General features: G+C 37.9%; 1 protein-coding gene across 2 annotated transcripts in view; it reads right to left on the bottom strand.

Moving 5' to 3' along the window:
• Positions 1-22,094, bottom strand: part of zbtb16b (zinc finger and BTB domain containing 16b) — a 46,921-nt gene extending 24,827 nt beyond the window's left edge. The window contains exons 1-3 of one of the 2 annotated variants that reach the window (XM_079609405.1): positions 21,991-22,094; positions 18,106-19,376; positions 6,321-6,418 (exon numbers count right to left, since the gene is read on the bottom strand). In XM_079609405.1, coding sequence (XP_079465531.1) covers positions 6,321-6,418; positions 18,106-19,322 — 1,315 coding nt within the window. In that variant the 5' untranslated portion in view covers positions 19,323-19,376; positions 21,991-22,094. Of the gene's footprint in view, positions 1-6,320; positions 6,419-18,105; positions 19,377-21,489; positions 21,647-21,990 lie in introns of those variants that run through there. The other variant, XM_079609404.1, reaches the window with a different exon arrangement.
• Positions 22,095-23,056: the final 962 nt, after the last annotated feature.

Genomic DNA, 23,056 nt, shown 5'->3' with positions numbered 1-23,056 from the left:
TACAAGGGCTGGCAGCTTTCTCTTGTCTTGTCTTGATAAAAGTCTGTAAACCATAAGCTGAGGCAGAACAGACAGCAACATGTCCTAAAGGATATTAAAACCCTTTGTATCTTCAGACTGATTTATGACATGCACAATGAGTCTCTTCTTACAAACAAAACACTATATCCATTTATTATGTGTTCGTAGAGATAGCAGTAATAAATGATAATCCTATAATAGTGAGGGTCATATCAGGTTGACGTACCCTCAGGCAGGTACTGCTCATGTCTTCCTGTAAAAGCAGACGATTTTGATCAACCATAATTTATTTATCAAAGCTAAGGTTGGTTTCTTCAGGGTGAATCTCACAAAGCCCGTCAAGCCAGTTATATTGCATACTCCCCTTTAAAAGTTTTGGGTCAAAAAATGTTTTTGTTGAAAGAAGCCTTTGCTCATCAATGCTGCATTTGTTTGAGAGAAAAAAAAAAAAGAAAAAAAAAAAGAATATTGTGAAATATTATTACAAGTTACAGGGACTGTTTTCTATTTTAATATATTTTCAAATTTAATTTAATTTTCAGCAGCCATTATTTCAGTTTTCAGTGTGAAAAAAAGAAAGGTTAAAATAAATTACTTCTGTAATCTAACGTTGTAAAAATACCTTACTGAGCCAAAAGATTAATTAATGTTTTGTGTGTATATATATATGTGTGTATGTTTGTTTCTAATTATATATATATATATATATATATATAAAAAATATATAATGAATAAAATAGAATATAAAAATATAAATACATTGTAAATAAATGTCCCCACCAATTCTAATGGCTACAGTATAATGCATGTTTTACTTTTGAATTTGTTTGTAATTTGGGTTATTCTCATTATTGTAATCACTGTATTACAAAATTATCTTGTCTGGGCACAATGAAGACCGTGCATCATGTACAGTACTAACATAACTTATAAATGAATTTAAATAGTATATATATATATTTTTTACATATTACGTTAATGGGAATGATAATTTTTCCCATTAAGATAATGCGAATGGGTGTGGGCTGCTTAATTATCATGAAAATAATGTCAAAATGCAAAAACACCGTAATGGTCCTTAAAATAGGCGATGCAAAAATCACGCCATTAAGACATCATTAAACATGAATCACCTACACAGATGAAAATACATTTACAAGGTGTATAAATGCACACACACACACACACTCTCTCACACACACACACACAAAGAAAGAAAAGAATCATTTAACCCAGTTGCAACCACCGATCCTTAATAACTGGACTAAATAACTGTTCTGATGGCCATCAACCGCCCGAGGGAATCCATCTATTATTAGTATTAGATCCACCTGTGGAGCCGCTGGCCCATTATGAAGTAGGCCAGGATGTTTCCATCACTTTAGAAACACTTTCAATAAACCACACGCACTCACCGAACAAGGAGAAATGGACGGCTGACGTTGCTTTTTCTGAACAATTCATGAGGGACAAGACCTCAAAAAGAGAAGTGAACAATGTCTTCCATTCACCACACATGGCTTGGACACAACACAACTATGGGTTCTGCCAGCAGGTTTTCACCATTTTATATCTCAGACTCACAGAAAAAAAAAATCAATAAAATCCAAATGTATAATGACCATCGGCTCATCAAGTATCTATTTTCACTCAGCTGGCCCGAAATGGCTTTATTATGACTCATTAAAGCACCCACAAGCTTCATGAAGTCAGCCAGCTAGCACCTAAAATTAGCCTCTTTCCACATACACTTTCTTCTCGTTCCTTCTGGACGACAACCAAAGCCCTTGAAAGTTTAAACATGCTCTCATTTGCAGAATCATTACAAACCACGCTCAAAAATACTTTGATGGTGTGACTCATCAGTGCCAGCGTAAATTGCGCCTGTGAGAACATTTCTGATGTGCGTGAATTAAAATGCTCTGTTTTCAGTTTATTATTGTCTTATTGCTGAAGGATAGTAGCTATGCTCTTAAATTCGAGTGAGCTATCTATAGACAGCATTTCAGCATATCTTATTTGTTCTGTTGTGATGCTGACAGGCAAGGTGAGGCGGGATATGCCTCTCCTCGCACATGTTTCCAAGCGCTCAGCACACATTTAGAAACCACATTCAATCGGCTTGTGTTCTGTTTGTGCACATAGTGCACTGTACTGCCCATGATAAACAGCCCAAACAGCCTCCAGACTGGCTGCAATCACCCTCCATCAAAACACTTTGCCTGGCATACAAAAATAAGATTCAATCTCGTGCTGAATACCAAATTAGAGCATTAGAAAACAAGGGCTTCTGCTACTTGGCAACCGTTGGGATGTAAAGCAGCAAAATCCAATGACGGGCCAGAAGATCTAGGGCTTTGATGCGCTATAAAGACTGAATTAGATTTTTTTACTTTTATTTTCCCTCCATTTTACTGGCTTGCAAATTAAAGACTCAAGTTAACAATCATAAATTGTAAGGGTTTGGATGTCAACACTGAAACACTGAACGTTATTTATCTTGTAATTTGTGAAAGTCAGTCGAATAATAGGTCACGGTGGAAAACAATCATTAAATAATAGAGGCACAAATGTCATAATATTAAAGCAGCTCTATATACTGTATAAACGCAGCAGGGTGGTTTAATGCATTTTAAAAACAGCCTTCTGTTAATCTCTGTGACAAAGTACAAAGAAAGGTAATTTATTAGTATGAGGTATGAGTGGTTAAATCCACCTGATAGAAGACTGAACAGAATGCACTTCCATGAATAAGGCATCAAATAGGGTCTGAAACTCTTAAAAAAAAATGTTCAACAAATAAGTCAGCAAAACAAGCGTCCTATCCATGGTAAAATAATAATAATACAATATCAATTACAATAATAAAGGTTATATTTATTTATTTATCTATATTAACTTTATTTTCTATGAGGTTTGCAATTTTTTCAACCCTGTTATCAAAATCTAGGATATCAATTTCTAGCAATAAGCATTTAACATCAAAATTAAATAGATTTTGTAGAAATTATAATTTTATATAAAAAAAGTATAAATATATTACTTAATTTTTTTAAATAAATAAATAAATAAATATATATATATATATAAACAGATACCGCTTTGAAAATTCCATAAAAATACAGTATATTATATAAAAAATACAGAAATCCTGTAAAATACAGTAACAGGGTTGAAAACTTTGCCTACATTTGTGTAAAATTTAAGGAAATTAAGTCAGTTTATTTACCAGGGTGTAACAATTGTGAGACATATTACAACTAAATATTACATTTTTGGTGAATAAAATTAGTAAATAATTACAAATGATTTAATATGAATTTAACACATTAAGTCAAAATTTGTATAAATTTTAATTATTGGATACAGTTAGAAAAGTCCAACAAAGTACATAGTATTTTGACCAGCTGAGAACTTGTGAAGAGCTTATAAAATGTGTAAAGGAGTCACGAAAACAGCGTCAGGAAGATCTGCTGCGAGTAAACGCGGTTCAGATGCCTATACCATGACTATGACGAGAAAAAACAGGTACGCTTGAGCATTATGTCCTTTTTAGGGTCGCATCTTGTGACATCACATCCTGTTTTTGGTTTGTCTACATGTCTTTGGTCCGTGCTGCGTTCATATTTCATTCGAACCGCACCAGAGTCCATTTGGAAGCGGACCGAGACCCTCCTTTCCGGGGTTCTCGGTCCGCTTGTTTTGTGCGCACGAAGGTTCAGACGGCAGCATTCACACTTATTCAAATAAACCGCCCTAACAGAGCAAACACAGAAGGGTTCGTTTGAACCCAAACCAAACATACCAAGTGTGAACAACACACCTTCATTTTACACCTGTTCCCCATGCACATTCTATTATAGTACAGGTAATTACAATAACTAGGCACTAACTGAACCTGAACCTACCCCTAACCCATGTGGTTCCCTTGTATTACCCAGTACTTTCTTTGGTAAGTCCATGTACTGTAAAATAAATTGGATTTAAAAAAAAATATTTATCAAACATAATAAGTGACAGCACAGCATGCTGTATTGATGGAAAGTGTCAGAAACTGGCATGGAGGCACATGTACTGTACATGCCCTCGGACGTAACCTTTGAACACTTTGACCACAGTGCAGACGTCTGCTCCATCCTGTCGAGTCGGCCTCTAAGGGCCCGCAGTCAACATTTCTGTTTTCTTTCTGCATTTTTGTTTTATTTAGGACTCCACCAGCGTCCTCCCTCCACCCCAGCGCTCACGCTATTTTGGAAAGCAGTGGCTTGGAGAGCAGTCAAGTTTGATTAATTTTGGGATTTGGGTACAGTATGTTCCTGGACACACATCTGCGAGCAATCATAAATGCTCCAGAATGCTGGCAGAACATCCAGACCTGCCGGCAGCTGATGATGTCATCAGTGCGAGGGAAGAGCTGGCGTGTCGCCAGGCACAGAGTGCAGGGCTTCTCCCAGACAGAGAGAGAAAGACAGAAAAAAGAGAAAGAGACATTAAGAGAAAACATCTTGACAGGGCTTTTCAGCCCGAACGTCGCACATGTTGAAGATTGGCTCTCGTTCATGTCGTGCGTGAACAGGTGCGACACTGGATTACGAGCAGATTAAATGTGGGAGTAACTGAATATTGTTGCCAGGGTTTATTGATTCATAATAGATTAGGAGGGTTGAATTTGTGTGTGTGTGTGTGTGTGTGTGGGGGGGGAAATACACCTTTTCCTCTCGCTTTCATAAACACACAAAATAGAGACAGACAGAGAACAAGACATAAAAAAGAAATAAAGTTTCAGTTAATTTGGAGAAGAGCACTGTCAGAATCTTGACAAAAATGTGAGCTGAGAAAGTCAAGTGAGGTGGGCTTCACAAACTCTCCAGAGAGACGACTATAGACTTAATCAGACAGATGGACACACACACACACACACACACACACACACACACACACACACACACACACACACACACACACACACACACACCTGCCAGTTTGAGTGTATTTCCTCTCCACTTGAAACAGGACATTCCCCTCTTAAGCACTATTAAGTGTGGGCAACTACTAAATTCAATAAGCATCAATCACGTTCTAGGATTCCTGATACTGAACCCGGAGCCTTGGCTTGAAGAAGCAGGTTTGAATCCTGCCTGCAACTTGTTTCAATGTCATTCCTCCATTTTACCCCAAAAATGTCCCTTCTCTGCCATCATAAAGGTGACAAAAACGCTTCCTGATATTTTAAATCAATCACTGAATCAATAGTAATAGTCCGATATATATTGTCTCGGCTGATTTTTGGCTGATAATTTATTTATATTTTATAAGTGTTTTTTTAATGTTGGCATATTGGTGTTCATCTAATTTGCTAAACTGTAATCATACGATTAAAATGAGCCTGTTTCATACATAAAGTCGAAGACATAATAGAGTCGAATTATCACTAAAATTGTTAAGCTGATCATATAATTTGTAATTAACAACAAATGTTTACATTTTTAACTCAATTTTGTAATAGAAGTAAGTTGTATTAATCTGTAGCATTTTCACTAGAGACATTTTTATATGAAAAACCAATGTCGGTACACCACATAACACTCTCTGTAAAGCAAAGACTGAAAGGGAAAGAAGCTTTAAAAAGGAGCTACAATAAAAAACAGGATGACAGCTGGACAACATAAGCCAAAACACAGAGTTTCAGCACTAAACTTCGTTTTGCAGTCTGGTTTATTTTATGTCTACGGTTATGCAACAGACCCTTTCGATAACCAAAATCTGACAGCAAAAGTTCAAACTTAATAGCACACATCGGCCCCAAACAATACCACAGACTTACATAACATGTATCGGCATCATTTCAACATGATCGCTTAATTAAGGGTTTGGATGTGTATAAACAACTGGATCCGTCCCCTCCCTTAAGCGAGTTTCAGTCCAACACCTCCTTATAACAATGAGAAAGAAAACAAGCTGGCAAGATTCACTGTACATACTGTACTAATAATGTGGCAAAGTGCCCAGATTGTATCTCTGCCAGGCTTGAAATGTAACTGTTGAGACTGGAAAGGGAAGTGGGAAGACGGGGATAACCAAACACTGCGTCACTAATAGAAGTGCAATGTTCCATCAGTCAGGTTAAGTGTGCGGTACATGGTGGACAAACACAGGGCAACAGGGGGGTTGACACTTCTTGCACAACACCGATCACGTATCACTTGTGCAATGACACTGTAACCTATGTTTTCATCCTTATCGGGACTTCATTTGCGTGTGCTCGTGGTGTTTACGGGGTGGGGGGGGGATGAGGTTACCTGAATGAGACAGCATGTGCATCCTCAGTCGTAAACTATCCAGGAACTGCTTTCCACAGAACTCACAGCCAAAAGTCTTCACTCCACCGTGCAACTTCCTGTGGATTCAAGACATATTGAGAGATCAAACTGGTGTAGCTACACACAGCAACTACACACTTTGACCATTGACCAGCGCCAAGTCCAAGCCTATTCATTCCCACCCCCAATGTAATCCCAAATATAGCATTTTAATCAACAGTACATTTTTTGTTAACACATTACCATATGTCTTGGAGTATCGCAATCATTTCATATTGTGAGTTCAGTATTGTGATATGTATCGAATCGTGACATGAGGGTATCGTTACACCCCTATTATAACTGCTCATTTGGATTGGATATACAAGAGTTCACCCAAAAATTTAATTATTTCATGATATGACGTGTTCCTACATGAATGAGAGATATGCTGCAAGATGAGATTTGAACACTCTCCAAAACAGTGGAAGTGGAAGAAAGAAAAGTATTTAGTTAAATGAACTATTCCTTTAAAGTTAAAAAATGCACTTTTATTTAGGAACGCAGCTTCAAAAATCCACGCTTGATATTCTAAACACGCCTGCGTCTGTGGCTCATAGTTTATTTTGATGATACTCTCAACGGGCTGCTGTGAAAGGTTTAGGGCACATACTTCAAAGACTTCAGGCACTCCAAATATTCATCAAGCAGGTCTGAATCAATTAGGCCTAATACAGCAAAAGCTATTAATGAACTGAATAGCATACGCCATCATCTAATGCTTAAAATAAACCTAGGCTTGGGTTGAAGAAACACAACTAGCTTGTCTACAAACGAACATCCGTACCAGAACCAGCTTCAGCGGAGCTATGAAATATTTACAGTCCAGACGTAGTGACCTGGTGGCTTGAGAGAAAACATTTATGGCTTTGTTTTATCAAAAATTAAACACGCCTCAGAGAAAGGGTACACAGAGAACCTGAGCAAATATATACACTCCATTTCAATGAAGAAGCCAGGCCGGGAGTGAACCGTGAGGCCAAAAACCATGCGTCAAACCCAAGTTAAACATGCCGATTGTCCATTTAATCTGTCGTCTCGCTCTGAATATTTGTTTTAATTGAAACGTATTAAATGCTTCTGAAATACCCCAGCAGTTCTGTATGTTTAACTGAGTCACGCTGTACATATCAACGACTCGTCCCCCGCCCACTCCTGTTCCCTTCTCTCGCCCGAGTCCTTTCATGTGAATTCCAGCCACACACACACACACACACAGACAGACGCACCGTCGGCGCGTGCGCTGCATCAACGAGCAGTCGAGCGAGCCCGCCGCAGACGTAACCTTTATTCCTGCCATAGAGCCCTTAATTATCACCGCTCCGCAACCGGGGCGCTGCCAGACATGCACGGGCTCATTATGAACAGGGGCATATTATTTCACCTTGAAAAAAGCTATTAAAGCCAACTCTCGCTACCACCAGGAACGGTCGTGCTAAAATATTAATTCCAGGACATTCTGTTGAAGATCATTCAGAGTAATGGGAGCGAATTAGCTTTCTATTCGGATTCAAAGACTAGAGTCAACACCCTCAGGTACGGTCATTTTATTTGACCAAGGATGTTTGCTCAGGTCATGTGCCCTTCGGTTGAGGGCGCAGACAGAATGCGTGTTAGCCGCATTTCACAATCTGTAGCATCTGCTGCGTCGTCCCCCCTTTGCAGCCACAACACAGGGTCTGAAATAGACCGCCTGACAGAGCCCAGCATCCCATAAACAATATCCACTCAACCGCAGTGGACACGCTGAGCACCGCTGTCGGCAGCCAGCAGACGTTATCTACAGATTTGTGTGTTTGCTGGAAAAATACTAGAGTTATCTTACTGAATGTTGCCTTTTGGCTTGAAAATGACATATTATTGAACAACCAGAGGTTTTTAACAGTCCCACATCAATGCAGACGTACAGTACAATGGATGACTAGCTGTTTATTGTTCATTCATCTAGATGTTTCTCTTTGTCTAGCGTTTTATAGCTGATATGCTGTTCTTAAGGAGATGTATTAAGGAACAAACCTTCTCTAATGGGGTTTAGCCTGCTATAGTAGTATGCTTTGCTTTAGTGTGCCAACAGTAATAGTAGCCTAATTGTTACAGCATCTCTCTCTTTATCCAGTTTATAACATCACTGCCATAGCCAACAAAACGCCTTTTTTTCTTTAAATGAATCTACAGTATTGAACACAATATTTGAAGACTTTTTAAGTTAAAAGCAGCTCACATTTTGAAAACAAGGGCTGGGTGGCCAAAAATATTATCACAATATTTTTTTTTCATATCATATCATACGATAGCGATATTTATCACAATATTAATTTACTATTAATGGGAAAGGACAAGCTTTCCACATATTTGTGAAATTGAGAATGAATGTGAAATATTTTTTTTTTCCACAATTAAACTCCACAGAGTTGCTACCATTTAATTTAGGGCCAATAACATCCATTTAATTTTTTCCCTAAATTTTGTGTTTTGGGATTCTGTGATTTATGATTTAATACAAATGTATATAAGCTTTAACAATTTAATCAAGCTTTTAAAATGTAACCAAATGGAAAAAGCTATTTCTGCTGTGTTTCGGCTGTTAGACCCATATCGGGTAACAATATCCAGAGCTTGTCATCATTATCAACGGAAATTTTATCACGATAATATGATATTGTTTATCACCCAGCCCTATCTTAATGCTTTTTATTGAGCAGTTACCTTAACATATGCTGTGTGAAAATCCTTTAGAAAAAGTGTCTGATTGAGTCCAAAAAATAATTTATGTCGTTCCAAACCGGAATGACTCTCTTTCTTCTGTGGAACATATAATATATATATATATATATATATATATATATATATATATAATATAAAAAAGTGAGATTTTTTTTGCTTAACAGAAGAAAGAAGTGGTTTGGTAAGGGAGAGTAAATGATGACAGAATTAATTTTTGGGTGAACTACCCCTTTAAGACATTAGTCAACCCTTTAACCAAGAATTAAAAACAGTTTACTACACAGTATGTGAATGCTTCTGATAATACGCAATTGAACAATTTACTTTTCATCTAAACAAAGTGAATTGCGAGTTGCTATAATTATTAATCGTACCGTCACACCTGCCCAACAATTTAATTGCTCAGCAAAAGAGCATCTTTCAGAAACTCCTATTAATCTAATTTGCTCTGTCCCCCTGAAAGACACGAAAGATTGAACAACACCGATCTGAGATGTGGAGAAATACCTGGTAAATAGAACAATAAGAGGAAAATCAATACTTCTCATCTTGATCCCAGTCATTGTCAAAGCAAATCCAAATAGACACAGACAAATAAAATCATGACAACTCACTGCATTATTCAAATAGAATAGTTTGTGCTCCAGTATCTGACACTGAGATGCAGATGCAGACAGTAACTAAAGAATATTAAATAATCCTGAAGTTAGATCAATGCTAAATCAACGTTAAACATGGAAATCGAGCCTTTGAAAGAACAAAGTGTTAAAACTCAATCTTCTGGTCGATTTAAGTACACCTGCCCTGAACAAAGCAGTTCAGACGAGGTTAGAGGAGAAAAACCAATCTGTAAAGATGATGGTCCATTTGTCTCTACAGGCCGCTGTTATACATTCCTATTAAAATGCAGGCATTAAAATGTCGACTTTCTCTAAGGAGACAAATTGTCGAGCTGTCTGTTTGAGACAGGGCAAGCGCTTGTGTTTCTGGAGTGGGCCACTGGAAGTGGCTTTGATTAATGGCAGGCCAGAGCAGAGCTGCTAGAGTACCTTTCCCACTGAGAGAGCAATTCAGGGGCTGATGTGTGCAATCGGATACTAGAGCACTGCCAAATTACCAATGAGGCGGCTTTAAAGGAAGTCTTCCCCAATGCAGTATGAGAAAACCCTATGAAGCATGAATGAAAAAAACAAAAACACTTCACACAAACCCACAAGCAAATGTCCATTTATCAAGATAGCTGAGGTGTTCTGGGTGGTCAAAAAAAAAAAAAGTATATATATATATATATTTGCAAAAGATTCACAAAACATTCTTAAGAATATAATTATTCTTAACAGCTAACTTTAAAATAAAGATGACAATATTTTACATTCTTAAATTTTTTATTATCTTTCTTTCTTAAGATTGTTCTAAAGACAACACTTAAGAATTTCTGAAAGAAAAATCTTACAAATCATTGTAAATAACATGAAATTCAGAAACAAATCTACAAAAACATAAATAATAGACCTTGAATAACATCGTAACCTCTTAAGAATTTCTCAAGATTTGCACTTAGGAACATTCTTATGAACTTCCTTAGCTTATTGCTCTAAAATTTTCATGAATCCGGCCGCTGGTCTCTCAAGGCTCGCGCCTCCTATTAATGCACTGTAAGACTGTGTGATTTTGCTTCATCATCCACCACCAGTCAAAAATGGTTTGTTAATGACTTTTTGAGTAATAGCACAACTCTACTCATGATTTGAGGCCTCATTAATGTCTGTATAACAAACAGAGAGGGATAAGTTGCACACAGATGTTTAATACTTTAATAATTTGCTGTTTTTGTTAAGATACCAAACAAACCGCCAAAAAATTATTCAACATGATGTGGCACAGGCTGTATATATAGTATTAACACCATGTTTGGCAGCGGCTTCAGTGACATTCTTCCTTGCGAGGCAAGAGAGGGAAACTGGAAAGATTCTCAGCAAATTGGGAAGTGTTCAATTTACCCGTGCATTGGATGCTCAATGACCTCACGGCATTGTGCGAGCGAGGCCAGTGCCATTATGACAGCACGAGTACATCCTCACAGCTGACTGTGCTTCCCTCAGGGTCTACTGAAAGATTGCCGCTGGTAATTTCACTGAGTTCTGTCTAGAAAGTTTCTAACGCTTTTATGGAGGTTGGAAAAGCTGCCAAATGTTGTCTGGGAACATGGTGTAACAACACAGTGGTGATCTATAATTTTTTTACTGAAAATGTAGATACTTAGCGGAGCACCATGAATCACGGCTTCTCAAACAACATTATTATTCTATTAAACTCAGTTTCCAGGTAAGGTTATGCGTCTCACTCAAGGTCAATGTGACACTGCACAAACAAGTGCTATGGCAGCAATAACCAGTCGTTGTTGTTGTTTTTTTTACACAACTGCTCACATTGGACTCGGTGGCCTTGATAGTATGCTGAATCCCTGACCTTTAAACTTGAGTATTTTTCTAATCTTTAAACATTAAACATTTCATTTTAGGGTTCACTCAGTGTACTGGAGTATCTCTCATATGTTATTAGTTTAAATGGGTAATTCATTACAACAATTTGAGCCTAATGACACTAATCTATCTATCTATCTATCTATCTATCTATCTATCTATCTATCTATCTATCTATCTATATATCTATCCATCCATCCATCCATCCATCCATCCATCCATCCATCCATCCATCCATCCATCCATCCATCCATCCATCCATCCATCCAGAAATAAGAAAATGATTCAATTTCAGTGTTTACATCAAATGTGTGGTCATCAATTTCAAATTGTTGTAATGAATTACCCATTTCTAGATAGATGGATGGATGGATGGATGGATGGATGGATGGATTGATGAATAGATAGATAGATATATAGATAGACGGATGGACGGACAAACAGACAGACATAGATATAGATAGATAGATAGATTTTAGCCATTTTAGCCACACTGATCGATAGATTTTAGCCATTTTACTGGAACACAAGACACAAATACTGATTAACAATGTTTTTTGACAATTTAAGTTTTTAAATATTGTGTAACTATTAAAATACTGAATGGCTTACGTTTTACAGTAGTTACATTAAATGAACAGCAATCATTTCTGACATCTTTGTTAGACTATGAATCATTTCAAAGGCCATCTTTAGACAGAATACTGTGTATTTGTGCATTTTCTTCAATCTTACATACACTATAATGAGCATGCAGGTATCCTTGTGTAAGCCAAGACTAAAGCGGCCACTATAAACACTTTCAAAGGGAAAGGGCTGGATGTAAACTTTGACTCTTTCTCTCAGTGAGCCAACAAGAGCTCTGGCACAAAGGCCACATTACTCTAACTGTGTGAAATGCAGGCTACCGGTCATCATCTGAGGATTAAACTAACCTTTTACTTTGATCAGGAGTTTGGGTTACAAGGGCACAGACAGCAAAACATGTGGCCGAGCCAACAAAATCAAAGTTGTTTGTATTTTGGCATATTACGCTAGAGTTTAGGAACTGTGACTAAAGTCGCTGTTTTCAGCTGAATTTCAGAGTCGCCAATCAATAAGTCACCCAACCCCCAAGGCTACGGCCAGAGCTAGGAAAACAGGCGCACACACACTCAAACACACAAAAGAGGGTCTGAACACAAGAACAATGCGCGAAAGAGAAGAAAAAACACCCTCAGGGCGCCAAAGGTCAGAAGTTTGACCTGACCCTAAAGAGTTGACCTGTATAGCCGTGATAAGGGCTGAAAGAGTCCTGTCTTTGCCTGATAGCAGGCTTTGGGGTGAAAAGATACTAGAGGGCTTAAAGTCTTGACCAACTGGATTCCAGAGGTCTGCGGAGAAGACAGAAGTTTAAAGATCACTGGGTGGCCATAGTCTTGTGGGACAGGAAGGGCTTGAAGCGCTAATGAAGCTTGACCAGGGCAATGCTCTCTGAAAACATATCTTCTCCGGAGGCTGGGTTATCCATTAATGGGCTCAATGTGTTTTCTTTGGCCCCTTCTACACTGTGGATCCTTATAAATGTCATGCTAATCTTTCAGTAGATTCATGATCTATCACTAGAGCTATCTTTACAAATCTAAAATAGTTTGGGGAACACATGCACCATTAACTATGACTTTTGCCTCAATGAACTCCTAATTAACTGCTTATTATTTAGTTGTAGATTGAACGAATAAGGGATGTAGAATATGGTCATGCAGAATAAGGCATTAATATGTGATTTATAAGTACTAATAAACAGCCAATACTAGTAATATGCAAGCTAATAAGCAACTAGTTATTAGTGAGAATTGGTCCCCAAACTAAAGTGTTAGCAATATTTCATTTATTACAGGCATTAATAGACAAAACTGAGTGAGGTTAATTCTTAAAACACTATTTGCTACACAATTCAGCTTCTAAAGTAAATTGATCTTTTAATAAAAATACATAATTAAACCTAAAATACACCTATTTTAACTTAAAATGGGTTGTTAAATGTGTTATACAAGTAAAACATGACTTAAAGAGGTTCATATCCGATACAAAAATAGCTTTTCACGTTGTATAGTCCATTTTGTTTCTTTATCTTGCTATTATATAGACAGGCATCTGAAAGCTCAGATCCCAACATAGATCAAATAAACTGCAGCATATGATTACCTGTGATAATCTTAATCAGAACAAGCAAACTTCCTGTTAAGAAAGGACATATACAGTGTCCTCTCGGGAGACTGCTGGTATGTAAGTTAGGGCTGCTGTTGTGGTTAACAGAGGATAAAGGGAGAGGCTGAGTAAACAAAAGGTCATCTGAAGCAACAGTTGAGAAGACAATAGATGAGCTCTGAAGCCTGGTGTGTGAAAGACACTCAATATCTCTGTGCTTTAGTTTCTTTACTATTGAACCAACGTGTGTACATTACTGTTCATAAGTTTGGGATTGGAATTTTTTGAAAGAAGTCTCACTGAGGCTTCATTTATTTGATCAAAAATACAGTAAAGCACAGTAATATTGTGAAATATTTTTACAATTTAAAATAACAGCTATGCATTTTTAGATATTTTTAAATGGAATTTATTCCTGTGAAACCAAAGCTGCATTTTCAGAAGTCATTTCTCCAGTCTACAGTGTCACATGATCCTTCAGAAATCATTCTTAAAGTGCTGCTTAAGATTTTTGTGGAGGTAATGATGGACTGGAATAATTTAGCTTTGCCATTACAGGAATAAATTACATTTTAACATCATAAAACATAAAAATTATTTTAAATTATATTATTACTCCACTATTACTGTTGTTACTGTATTGTATTAAATAAATCCTTGGTGAGCATAAGATAAATCTGTTGAAAACATTAAATATATATATATATATATATATATATATATATATATATTATAATATATATCAGTGTATATATATTATATATACCTTATAGGAATATATATGTGCACAGTGGTGTTCTGAAATAAGGAGGCAAAGTCCTCACAGCTTTTTAAAAATGTTTTTTAAACATTTAAGTAAAATTACAAATACTGTAGATTTTCTTTATTTGTATGTATTGTTTATTTAACCAGAAATATGTGAAAACATTAAGTGTATCAGGGACATGAACTAATTAGTTTTAGTTTTAGACAAAATTCTCTTATGCTCACCAAGAAAATGCAGTAATGAAATAATATAAAAAAATAATATTTTGTATTTTTACATTAACAATGTTATTAATGTTCTATTTATTAAAACCAAGTATACATCTTATCAAGTTAGTGTTTTTAAGCATTTTAATTTCCCCTCTGGGATTAATAAAGGAAGTCTAAGTCTAAGCATTTTTTTTAAAAATTTATTTCAAAATAATAACTAAATGCAATTATAATTTAAACAATATCTTTTATTTGTGAACTGATGTTACGGTTCAGCTGTTATATTTTTTATTAGTCAACATATTTTCGGATCATCAGTCATCACGCTCGGTAAACACTGGTCACAGACACGAAGATGTATTTTTATTTTCACCAAGCTGATTGCTCACTAAAACCCCCAGTCATCTCATCATGTTTTCAGGCCATTTCAAAGTTCATTTGGATGTGACAGCGGTGATATCTAAGTGGGCGAGTTGTTTACTTATTTTTTAAATAGTCTTCCCAATAACGGCATCATTTTGTTCATTCAGACTGATCTGTGAACATGGAATGCGTTAAAACAAGAGGTGGAATTTATTGTACGAACCAATCATATCCAATCATTACAAATAATATCAAATCATATGGATATTGCCTCCTCTCACATGACTTTTCCCCATTCATTCTCAATTACCCCCCAGCAAACCCAGTGAGTAGGCACTGCCTCCCTTGCCTCCTATATATATATATATATATATATATATATATATATATATATATATACACACACAGGAAGTTGCTCTATTTCATCTGTCTTTCTTGACCTCTCTCTGTCTCTCAATCTCTCTCTGTTTGCTCTATAACAAAAGATCTAATTAGAGCTGTGAGCGCCGAGGCCAACGCGAGTGCTCAAGGATCTCCCACTTCCAGGGATTCCTAAGCAGCCGAGCTGATCTGTGTCCCCAGAGCCCCTGCACACATCACTCGTCTCCCTTGCCGCCCACGGTAGATTGTGAGTACACGTCAGCGGCAGATCAAATCCACTCAGTGGAAAGCAGCACATTCCTCGGCTCGACCACGGGGCAGAAATGACATGCATGACAGGAGCGAGACCAAGCACAGCGGCTTGCATAGGTCTCAATCCAGAGGAGAGTGTGTTTGCCGCACGACTGTTGCGATGTCCACCGCTATCGCGTTTATGTCAAATGGCGGGCTGTGTTTAGACTCGTTCCAGAGGGCTGGGGAGGCTTCGGCGGGTGCATCTGGGTTAAGATTCACGACTTTGAGGGCCTCTCGCAATTGGGGCAAAAGTTTAACTGTTATTGGTATTGGGTCGCCTCACCATGACCACAATGACCCTGTGGGGCCCCGGGGCTTTTCATAACGTCCTGTGTGCAAGTCAGATGTCGGCGGATCTTAACATCTGTCACTGTTCACAAACCAGAAAGAGGGCAAGTTGAGTTTATGCACAAATATTAGCGACTGACTAACCTACTGACCTACTGTCTGGATGTGATTACTGTACTGTCATCTTAACCTTGTTACTGACTTTGATTTGGTGAACATTTACATATATATATTATTAAACCATTTTTTTTCAGATATGTTAATAAATAATGCAATTAAATATTATGCAGTAACACTTTAGTTTAGGGTCCAATTCTCACTATTATCTAGTTGCTTATTATGCATATTACTAAGATATTGGCTGTTTATTAGTACTTATTAAGCACATATTAATGCCTTATTCTGCATAACCATATTCTACATCCCTAATCCTACCCAATTCCTAAACTTAACAACTACCTCACTAACTATTAATAAGCAGTAATTACGAGTTTATTGAGGCAAAAGTCATAGTTAATAGTTAGTAATAGTTAAAATTGTGATCGATTATGTATTATTATAATTTTTTTTTTTAAATCAAAACACAGTAGAAAAGGTGTTTTCAAGTCATTGTATGTACTAGTTGATCTTTGTATGTATTTCTAAATGCATTATACCGCACAAAAAAGGAGCACCATGTGTTTTAGCGCCACACTGGAATGGAGAAAATCTGATAGGACGTGTTCGTCAGGTCTCAGACAGGAAACCCGGGTCGGTGTCACTAGGTTCAGCTCAGCATTTGTGGGAATGAATGAAAGAGTATCAGGTGCACTGCAATACACACAACGCGTGGCCACTTTATCTGTGTCTGACAGAAGGCTAAAGTCACTATCAGACCATCTTCACCACAGAGACTAAGGAGAGCGGTGCAGGGTTATCTTCCACTCTGATAAATACAGATAAAGCACAACCTACTGTTTGAGAGTCCAAGTTTAAACTGCATGGCCATCAGTCAAGCCCAAACCAATAAAACTGCAATAAGGACGGGCTTTGCTTGACGAGTAATGGGTTTCATATGTCAACTACAGCAATAAATATTTAATTTTGACATATGGCTAACACCATTTGGATGTCCACCAAGTGAAAGCGTAAGGACGTTCGGCGCAAAAACAAAAATGGACTGATTTTATGAATATGTATTGGTCGTTTTAGCTTAGAAAAATAGTGCTTCTAATCCATCTGTCCATCGGAGCAAAGCTGCTCCTGGCTGATCATTTTGACAGAGTCAAGCCACAGGTTATGGAGGGAAGGTCAGGGTCAAGCTGTACTGAGCAGCACTTCTTTTCTGCACGGGAAGACCTCGCTCTTTCTTTTGTGAAAAGACAAGGTCTTCCTGTGCAGATCTGGCAGACATTTCTATCCTGCGCAGCACTGCTTTCAACAAGCCTGAGGAAGTACATTAAAGGGACAGTTCACCTCAAAATGAAAATTCTGTTGTTATTTACTCAACCTCATGTTGTTTTATAGTAGACCTGTATGACTTACTTTCTTCTGAAGACCACAAAAGCACAACATTTTGTTCCACAGTATATACACATGTAAACATGCGCTAAATGGAAGTCTTCCAATATTGTGCTCACGTCTTTTGCTACGTCACATGAAAATAAGAGACTTTGCATTTTTTTCGCATTCCACTGTTCGAATCTCACGTTTTTCAACGTAAAAACGCCTTCGCTAGATGACTTTCTTCCGTGTGTTCGCATCTCGCGGTGCTCAAGTTGAGTTCAACTTTTGAAAAAACATGTCGTCAGGACCTTTTTTTCCATTCCATTGCTCGCGTTTTTTTCCAACGCAAATGTCTTTCGTGTTTTTTGGCGCCAAAAATGCTTTTTTCATCATTTTTGGTCACCATTCACTTTCTGCTAACATTCTGCTAACTTTCTCTTTTTGGGTTCCACAGAACGAAGAAAGTCATAGGGTTCCATTCCTTATATAAATATAAACAACATGACAAGCCAACAGGGAAGCCCTCAAATAACTTCACTCACCTGTGTTGTTCAGCAGCTTCATTATCAGGGAGCTCCATCTCACACACCTCGCATCGTTCTTTCTGGGTTTGGACCTCGTGCTTCACACTGGCTGTGAAATCCCCGAGCTTGCTTAAGAACTCCCTCTGAATCAAGCTCTGATGGAAAAGCCCCCCATACGCACTGAAATCCATCGACATGGCCAGGGAGGATGGCACATGTAGCGACGAGGCCATGGATACAGGCAAGGGCAGCATGCTTTCGCTCTTGTGGTTGGACGGGATAGAGCACAGCGATGCGAAATGTCTATCAGCCAGAGTGGCCATATTGACCAGAGCCGCTTGGCCGTTGTCTCCTTGGGAATCAGCAGAACTATCGGCGGAGTGGAGCTCGCGGGCGCTGGTGATGACGCTGCCTCTGGTCGGGGTTCCAGGAGTGTCCCGGTGCTGCCTGGAGTCTCCGCCGCCCTCCCCGTTCCTGGGGAAGCCGCCTTCGTGTTGGTAGTCCTCGTCTACCTGCATCATCTCAGTTTTGATCTTATCTAGCAATGGAGATGCCTTATGGGAGAAACTCTGGCTCATGTTGCCCTGGTGGACGGACTGACCCATGCTCATCAGGCCCTCTACCGCTGCTTTAGTCGGACTGACGGTTGAAAGACCCAGCTGGGCGGACTCTGAAGATCTCGTATCGACCATGCTGACCAGGGCCAGGCGATGGCGGGCGGCAGCACCATAGCCGGCGTCCTGTATGGAATGCTTTTTAGAGATAAATGTGCTCTTAAGGTACTTGATCCTACGGTCATCGACATCTTCTGCACCGTTCTCGTTCATGTTCACATCTGTGTCGTTCTCTTCGGATGCCTGGATGGTTTCCAAGATCCTCAGGCATTGCTCCTCCAAGTATTCTATCTCTAGAATCTCGGCGGCGTACAGCAGGTCGTCCAGGTCTTCCAGCCTGGCTTGGAGCGTGGCGGTGTAGGCGTACTCCAGAATCTGCTGGAAGGTCTTTGGTGAGAGGAAGTCCAGAGTGTAATGTTGGCTGTTGCGGTGGAACAGGATCTCAAACATCTTACTAGCACATGCAAGCACGGTTCTGTGGGCATGGAACTCTTGGCTGTCGACCATGATGACCACATCACACAATGTCCCAGAGAGGCGCATCTGGTTGGCCTTCTGCAGGAGCGATGCGGGGTGGCCGGGGTTCTGGAGGTGGATCGCACCCATTTTAGTCAAATCCATTACATCGACGTTTACCGAACCATCTCACAGATTTGCGTCTCTCCTTGAGTTCTTCTGCAAACGTCAATCAGTCATGGAACAAAAACAAGAATGAGCACAAAATACACTACGTGATATGTGCAATGCTCAGTTCATTCATCTCAGTTACACAGGTCATGTTAATCATCACTCAAACAGGTTAACTCTGTGTTTTGAGAAAAAGACAAAGGGGCGTTGTTGTTGTTGAACCTCCTAACAGAGGCACTAGCCAATCATCACAAAATGTACTTAATGTTATGCAATCGCAGTGATAGTAGTGGAAAGCTGCCAGGTGAAACTGAAATGACGGCATTCGACACATGCCTGAGAGGAACTTGCAATTGTGATATTGTTCTTTTGGCAATAAGCATAATTCGTATTAACTGTGCCTTTCGTTTTGTAATAACACTGAGTGACATTCCTGCGGTAGAAAAGAAAGAAAACTCACCGCAGGAGTGACATTTTGATAGCACATCTGTTGTGACTCTGCTCTATTAAAAACTGTTAAAGGATTAGTTCACTTTTAAAATGAAAATTCTATCATCATATACTACTCACCCTTAAGTTGTTTCAAACCTGTATGAATTTCTTTCCTCTGCTGAACACAAAGGAAGATATTTAGAAGAATGTCAGTAACCAGACAGTTTCTGGTTCCCATTGACTTCCATAGTATATTTTTTTCCTACTATGGAAGTCAATAGGAACCAGAAACTGTCTGGTTTCTGACATTCTTCTAAATATCTTCCTTTGTGTTCAGCAGAGGAAAGAAATTCATACAGGTTTGAAACAACTTAAGGGTGAGTATATGATGACAGAATTTTCATTTTAAAAGTGAACTAATCCTTTAAGGATAATTGTCTAAGCAGTTACAAATTACTTAAATATCATCTAATACTAATGCAGATTTTTTTGTGATAAAGTTTTCAATAACCAATTCGGATTTATTTTCTGACACAATGATAACTAATTATGATAGTGATCATTTTTTGGAAGATTCACATAAGCATGAATGACTTATGTACTAAGCCAAATAATTTATATATATATATATATATATATATATATATATATATATATATATATATATATAAAAGAATACAACTATTTTGTTATGTTTAGACCATTTTTTTGTTTAATATGTGGACCCTAGACCTGGGACATAACAATTTTACCTGAGATTGCTGAGAACATCTTTTACAAATAAACCAATACACAGCATGATCCATTTTTTTTTTATTCATATTCAGTTTTCTACTTTATCTTCTTTGGTCTCACCAAATGGTGCCATTTATTGTTAGTTCTGATATTAATGGTAATAACTGATTAAGGAGAAAAGTGTGTCAATCAAAATATTATCTGTAATATCTATCATATTCTAATGTATTCTTATTATTATTGCATTGTTTCAGCATATCAACAAGTAGTTAGAACATTTAAATATATAAAACGTGAAAAGTCAATTTCATGAAGTATTGCATTACGCTTTTATATCAAACCTCAGGATTAGATTTTTATTTATTTTTTGCGCGCGCGCGAGCGAGGGAATTGCATTCGAGACATTATGGACATCTGATTTGATATTGTATTAAGAACAACGACATGAAGGGGGAAAGGTACCGATGCACCTTGTCCTTCATGACAATCCCGAATAGGTTGAACACTCATAACCACACAAATAGCCTATAGGCTACCGATACCGTGAATAACAGTTTATTGAACTCACATATCTATCTATCTATCTTTGACTATATTACATTTAGGATTATATTAGGCTTGCAAATTATGCCAATAAGCAACAGATCTGAGGCAGCGAAGACAGTCGTGTTTCCTCGGTGCAACAGTCTGCTATGTTTCAACATTATCTTTACTGCATGCACCTGATTGACAAGTTGTTTTAAGCAACATTTACAACTGTTTGTTAATAAATGTAATCATTTTATAACACGTGTCCCGAAAGCATAAATGAGCATGCAGGAGACACGCGCACTTAGGCGCGTGCTGTATCTTAAAAAGACAAGAAACAAGTTGCATCCTCAATGCAAAATCAACTGATTCTCGCAGCACTTTAACCAACTAATAAGCATTTAGAGTCGGATTCAGCATCTGGAAGAACACATTAGGGTTAACCGGTGAAGTTATTGTCACTTACCTGCAATTGGCGCGTAAATTGAACACTTGTTATTAAGGCATCAACATACTGAGGTTCACAGGAGCCGCTTCACGCGCACTACACTCGCCGTTCGGATTCCAATCATCATCATCACCGTGACGTCAAAGCAATGGCTCGCCGTTTTTCACTGAGGCGCGCCAAGACGCCGCGCGCAGGAACCCTGTGATTATTAGCGCTTTTAGGATTGTGCGGGTGAACAAAACATCACTGTGGTGTTCCGTTCACTGGAATTAACCCAAAACTTCAAGTCATTTACATATGACTGATGTTAAAGTATTAGGACCAACTTACAGCGAAATGCAGCCTGGCATGCAGTCCACTTACACTTCTCTCAGAGGATGTTTAACTTTAAAGAGCATGACTGCATTTAAAGAGATTAGCTTGACCATGAATGAAGATCAAACAAATAATGCATTAGAAGAATAAGACCACAAACGAAAGCACCGTGTCAGTGCAGTGAATGTAAAGACCTCATCTTACCTCATTTCCCAGTCTTATCTGAAGACAAGCTGCTTCATTCCCTAAACGTGCAATAACAGTGAAGAATAACCTAGAGAACATAGAGCCTCAGTATTATCCGGACTAGGCTACTTAAAGGGGAAGCTCACTCCAAACCTGTATGATTTATTTAGTCTGTTAAAAGAAGATATTTGAAAGAATGTTTGTAACCAGACAGTTGACGGCACCCATTGACTTCCATAGTATTTTTTTTCCTACTATGGAAGCCAGGCTAGTCAACCTTCTAGTTACAAACATTCTTTCAAATATCTTCTTTTTAGTTCAACAGAAGTAAGAAACTTAAACAGGGTTGGAACTACTTCAGGGTAACTACTTTTTTGGGGTGAACTATACCTTTAAAATGGCAACCCCTTATGATTACAGTATGTTGTTGTCTTTAGTTTGTGCAAAAACAATGAAACCACAAAAAAGTATGATCTTCACCTCCAGCCAGCTACATATTATTATTATTTTACTTTAAGCATCACAAAAAGCAAAAACAAACTTACTTATAAATCAGAAATTAAAAAACAAAAGTTGTATTCAAGACATAAATTGAACTGCATAAAATAAAAATAGAATCATTGTTAGTTTAGTGTGTTTGTGTGAAAGCACGTGCGAATGCGTAGTGACCTCGTCTACTAATATCTGAGGCTGATGAAATAGTGCCACCTGCTGGGCAAGTTAAAAATTGGTACGCTCTTGTAAATAAAGGTTCTTTATTAATAATTCCATGAAGAACCTTTATATTGCAAAGAAGGTTAGTTTTGGTGGAAAAGTGTATTTTTTTTATTGTTCTTAACTTTAAAAAAAATATATATACATTTTATTTTTACGAATTCTTGACTCAAAGGTTCTATAGTGGAAGGTTCTAGGACCACTTTTGGAAGTGTATGTAGGAATTTTCTCAGTGTCAAGGGAGGGAATTTCAACTATAATACAAACAATAATACTACTACAAAATATTAGTAGTGTAAAATAAATAACCCATTTATTCCATTACTATCGTGAAAATGGAATCTCTTCCAAACTGTGGAATACGGTTTCA

Source organism: Phoxinus phoxinus (assembly GCF_949152265.1).
Source record: "Phoxinus phoxinus genome assembly, chromosome: 4".
In the NCBI taxonomy this organism is placed as follows: Eukaryota; Metazoa; Chordata; class Actinopteri; order Cypriniformes; family Leuciscidae; genus Phoxinus; species Phoxinus phoxinus.
This window is presented reverse-complemented; position numbering and strand designations above follow the sequence as displayed.